General features: G+C 48.5%; 1 protein-coding gene across 1 annotated transcript; it reads right to left on the reverse strand.

The window, feature by feature from the left end:
• Positions 1 to 573: 573 nt before the first annotated feature.
• Positions 574 to 3,504, reverse strand: Ccl24 (C-C motif chemokine ligand 24). The gene is made up of 3 exons (XM_038346422.1): positions 3,346 to 3,504; positions 3,027 to 3,144; positions 574 to 1,235 (listed from the first exon to the last, which is right to left on the reverse strand). Exons 1-3 carry the CDS (start codon positions 3,416 to 3,418, stop codon positions 1,067 to 1,069), a joined length of 360 nt encoding a protein of 119 aa, XP_038202350.1. The 5' UTR covers positions 3,419 to 3,504; the 3' UTR covers positions 574 to 1,066.
• Between the last annotated feature and the right edge of the window lie 2,181 nt (positions 3,505 to 5,685).

Below are 5,685 nucleotides of genomic sequence, written 5' to 3' on the forward strand. Positions count from 1 at the left end.
CTCCCCTCCTTTCCCTTCCATTTCCTTCCTTCCTCCCTCTCCCTCCCTCCTTCCTCCTTCCTTTCTTCCTTCCCTTCCCTTCCATTTCCTTCCTTCCTTCTTCCCCCCTTCTTCCCCCCTTCCTCCTTCCTTCTTCCCTCCCTGACAAAGTCCCATGTAGCCCAGGCTGGCTTCAAATTCACTATGTAGCTAAGGATATTCTTGAACTTCTTTTTGGAGGGAGGAGGTTTGAGGGAAGGTCTCTCTATATAGCCCTAGCTGTCCTGGAACTCACTATGTAGATCAGGTTGGCCTCGAATTCAGAGATCCTCCTGCCTCTGCCTCCTGAATACAGGGATTAAAGACTTAAACCACCAAGCCTGGCTAACCTTGAACTTTTGATCTTCTTGCCTGGGAGCTAGGTTTACCGGCATGCATAATCATACCTAGCTTTTGCAGTGCTGTGGTTGAAACCCAATGAGCTTTGTATGCTAGGTGAGCACCCCACCAACTGAGCGACATTCCTAGCCCTCCTCCATCCCCTTTATAAAAGCTGACGGGTTTAAAATTGCTACCATCAGTTCATCCGTTTCAGTTGAGTTTTTATTTGTTCAAAGTTCTGAAGGTGGGACCAGTCTGGAGTATCCCCAAGCTTCTTGGGGGTTACTGCTGTTGACAGAGCTTCACCCACAGGCGGACAGACAGCCCCCAAGCCCCACCCCAAGACCAGGACCCCATCGAAGCCAGCTGCAAACAAAGTACACCTGCAGGTACTCTGGTTTTATGCACCTGGGCTCCGATGAAGCCTTCGAGCCACGCGAGAGGAAAATGCAGAATGACTAGGAACGCCATTCTTCTGAAACCTTCTCATTCAGCACAGGAAACACCAGAACTCTGGCATGCTTGGAACTCCCTCAGTTTCTCACAGAAAAAAATAATAAAAAATAAAAAAAAAACACATTCCCCAAAAGAAACGCTGAGAGTGGGAGAATGAACTCAGGCCTCGTCTCAGCTGGTGTGCCAAGCCCAAAGCAGCTTGCCAAGGCATCAGGACCGATGTTCAAGTTCAGGGGCAGAGGAGAAGCAGCTAAACCTCCGTGCTGTTGGCACGGAGACTGTGCATGGAAAACTTGGTGCCCAGGGCTTTGACATGCACAGAGGGTTGCTTTTTCTTGGCATCCAGGTTCTTTATGTACCTCTGGACCCACGGCAACTTGGGGTCACCACAGAACTTTTGCCCTTTCTTGGTGATGAAGCTGTGGGAAAGAAGAGCAAGGGATTAGTTGGAGGTCTGGCAAGGTCCCTTTGTGAGGAAGCGAATGTGGGGACCAGGGGTCTCAGCTGCTTACCCCTTGGTGCTAGGACATTGCTGGTGAGTTCTCTCTCTGTACATTCTGGGTTTTTACCACTGGGGGACAGGAGGACCATAGAGTATGGGATGCTATGCCCATTCTATGGCCTCCTTGTGAGACAGAGGAGGCATTGTTTTTGAATTATAATGATGGGTATGATAGAAGATACAGTATCTAGAGCAGAGAAACGGAGCTGAGAAGACAGCTCAGTTGGTCAAAAGTCCGCCTTGCAACTGTGAGGATCCAAGTTCAAGCCTCAGAACCCCACTTTTTTTTTTTTTGGTTTTTCGAGACAGGGTTTCCCTGTAGTTTCTAGAGCCTGTCCTGGAACTAGCTCTTGTAGACCAGGCTGGCCTCGAACTCAGAGATCCGCCTGCCTCTGCCTCCCGAGTGCTGGGATTAAAGGCATGCGCCACCACCGCCCGGCCAGAACCCCACTTTAAAAAAAAAATCTAGGCATGGTGGTGAATGCTTGTAATCCCGGCACATGTACATACACACACATATGTGTCTACACATATACATATTTCTAAAGGCAAATGTTACCAGTTCACACTATGCATGGAAACATGGCTACTGGGCATGCTATAACTGAGAGGGGAGCCTGGGATGTCGCCTTCCATGCCTGCTCTCAGAACCAATCTGATGCCAGCTGGAGAATATATTAACATGTTATTTTCCACTGTGCACCATTGCTTGAGACATGAGTTCATGCTTATTAACCCAGGTGAAGAGGTGGCTCTGGCCTGGCAGTGGTGGCACACGCCTTTAATCCCAGAGGTAGGCGGATCTCTGTGAGTAGAGGCCACCCTGGTCTACAGCGAGAGTTCCAGGACAGGATCCAAACTACAGAGAAACCCTGTCTTAACCCCCCCCCAAAAAAAGAGGTGGCTCTGAAGCTATTTGGAATCTAGAGGTCTCGTTGGTCATGTGATCTTGAGCCTCAACTGCTTTCAGTAAAAGAGAAAAGTCTTAATGTTTTCTATAAGACTGTTTTTGTTTTTACCATTCTGGGAATGAAACCCAGGGCTTTGTGTATGCTAAGAAAGTACTCTACCATTAAGCCACATCCCCAGCCCCTCACTGGGGGATTCTAGGCAGGTGCTCTACCACTGAGCCACACCCCAGGCCCTCACTGGGGGATTCTTGGCAGGCTTTCTAGTATTGCCTCATGGAACTGTTAAGATTAGTTAGGATAGGGCTGGAGAGATGGCTCAGTGGATAAGAGCACTGGCTGTTCTTCCAGAGGATCTGGGTTCAATTCCCAGCACCCACATACTGTCTGTAACTCCAGTTCCAGGGGATCTTATATGACACCTTTGCGCCAATGCACATAAAATAAAGTTAAATAAATTATTTTAAAAAGATTAGTTAGGATAATGCTGTATCATGTATTTCCCTCCATGCACAATGTCTTGCCTGCCTTTTGGTACTTCATGGATGTTCCAGCCTTCTGAGTGCTGGAATTACTGGCATCTAGAATCATGTCCTGGTTGTTATGTGATGCTGAGGATTAAACACAGGGCTTTGTGTGTTCTAGACAAGCACTCTACCAACTAACCTACCCCGCCCCTATTTTCCTCCCAGTTTTATGGGTGAGGAAGCTGAAATCCAGAGAGGTCTAGAGCCTTCTTCAAAGATGCCCAGTTCTGAACTCCCTCAGAAACCCTGGAGGTGTCTGGGTTAGATACTCACATCACCCCTGCCTTGGGGCAGACGCTGCCATTGGCCAACTGGTAGCTAACCACTCGGTGCCGTGGAATTTTCTTGGAAACAAAGGACATGCAACAAGAAGAGGGGATGGTCACAGAGTCTAAAAGGAGGGAGAGAGATTTGTGTCAGCATGCAGTCTGCCATATGCTCTTTCCTAGTTGCAGACACAGAACAGGTTATACTCCAGGCCACTTAGTGCCTCCCCCAGTCCCAGGCTGCTCGGGTCCCTCACCCTCCTTTGTGCTAACACCCTTAGGAGCTTTTGCTACCAGCAGCCCCAGGCTGGGCCCAGAAGTCTCACCTGTAGGGAAGATGTAGCCCATGCAAGCTACCAGGAGAAGAAGGCTGGCGATGACAGTGGCGGAGCCTGCCATATCCTGGAGATCCGAGGCCTCAGCTCAGAGGTCAAAGCTGGGGTGCAGGAAAGAGGGCCTTCGAGATCTGAGGACACCCCAACTTCCCTCCCCTGGCCTTTATATGGAGATACACACACTGGGGTCCCTCCCACCCTTTCCCCCATGGGCTTCCTCGAAAATCAGGAGTGTTCTATGGTCTAAAAAAAAAGGGGAAGTTTTTGTCAATTTCTTCTTTAGCTGAGTCAGGGATGTTTTGGGATTCTAGTAAGAAAGAGCTGGGGGAGGGGCTGTCATCCTGCTCAGGGCAAGGCTGAGGGCAGATGTTTCAGATGGCTTGGTTCTGCTGCTTAGCATGTGGGATCCTGGAGAAGTTACTTGGTTCTCTGAGCCTTCTGATTTTGTAGACGCAGAGTGGGGAGCGTTACCCCTCTCTGCCTGCCTTCTGCCCAGCCATCCATCGATCTACCTGTCCATCCATCTGTCCATCTAAAGGAAGCTTAGAGGGGCAAAAGCAGGCTTCCTGAGATGGTGGTTTGTTTCCAGAAGGCACTGGGAGTAGAAGTGGTGGGAAAACACAGGGGTGGGTATCTAAACAGGACCCACAGGGGCAAGAGGAGGACCCTGAGACCCTATAAAATTCCCAAGCCAGCATCCACTTAAGGATTTTGAACCTTAAGGCCCCTCATATATGAAGGGATAAAGTGGTTACTTTTTTTTTCCCCTCTGTGATTTGGTGTTTCTGTCTTTTCCAAGAAGTTCAATCTTTGTCCATGTGGGTAAACAAAGTTGGCAATCCGCTAGATAACTACCAGTACCCTCATTACACATCCATTGTCATCCATGCATCTATTTATCCACCCACCCACCCACGCACCCACCCACCCATCCATCCATCCATCCATCCACCCATGCATTCATTCACCTATTCATTTATTCATCCATCAAACTTTATTTTTTTCAAGACAGGGTTTCTCTATCCATCACACTTTTATTAAACATGCAATGTGGTGAATGAGTCTATAGAGATAAATGCTTCCTTCCTATGGGGGCGGTCCATGCCGGCAGCAAACAGGGAAGCAAACTGAACAAGGAGATGAGAATGACCTTATCAACCTGGATCAGACTTTGGGAGCTCTAACGCCAGGCGATTGTCAGCAAATTTAAAACCCAGCACAGTTCGGAGAAAGGTTTCCAGGCAACCATCATTACAATTCCAGGTGCACAAGACATCTTCAGGCGTGACTACATGGAGACTCTTTTTACATAGTACATGTGACCGTGAGGGCAGGTTCTGTAGCTAAAAGGCCTAGAACCTGGTGGGGTCTCTGACCGATAGCACAGAAGTCAGCAGGCCATAAAGTGCATGTGACATCTCCCCTAAGGATGGGTAACGGTCTAGAGAGGGAAGTCTGGGATGATCATTCTGGGGTGTTGGGTGAGGTCTGCCATCACAGACAGCAGAAAGGTCAGCAAGTCGTTAACAAAACCCACTCCCGGCTTTCTGGATGGAATGCTGGTATTTGGTTTATAAAAACTAACTCCATTGAGGAGACACTCCTGCGTGATGAACATTCCTGGTTCTCTTCGTGCTTCTCTGTGAGTATAAGGACCTCTGTGTCCCCAAATCTATGCCCATCAAGTCCCCAGTCCTGTGCCCAGCATTTTTAGAAACACCCATCACACACTTGGGGTATATGTGTGTGTTGTATGTGGTGTGTGTGGGGAGAGCATTGAGAATTCTCACCTGGCACCCCCATGAGAGAAGTCACAGAAACACCCGGCATGCATTCAGGGGTTGTGATGTATTGTATGTAGGTACCCAGGGATGCCACAAGGTGGCATCAGAACCCCTGGAACTAGAGTTCTAACTGGCCATGAAACCTGAACTCAGGTTCTCTGGAAGAACCCAAGTCCTGTTACCTGCTGAGCCATTTCTCCAGCATACGCTTTAAAAAGTTATTATTACATTTAGTTAGTAATTTAGCGTGTGTGTGTGTGCGCGCGTGGTCGTTAAATGTTTATTTTCCTTCTTACTTTGGATAGGAGAAAAAGATTTCTTGAGTTCCCTACAAGAGAAAAGTGGGCAGGGCAGCAACTAGAGTGCCTACAATCTATTACGATACCTTCTGTCTATGTATGCCTTATGAGGTATGTGTGTACGGTGTGTGTACTGTTGGGAACAGGCAATAACACGCTGCTGCCCTAAGTGCTGCTGTTCTGACTTCAGGCTCTATTTACCTGAAACACAGTTCCCGTTCCCAAGCCCTAGGGGAACTGGGAACTTT

This window comes from Arvicola amphibius, chromosome 10 (assembly GCF_903992535.2).
Source record: "Arvicola amphibius chromosome 10, mArvAmp1.2, whole genome shotgun sequence".
Taxonomy (NCBI): Eukaryota; Metazoa; Chordata; class Mammalia; order Rodentia; family Cricetidae; genus Arvicola; species Arvicola amphibius.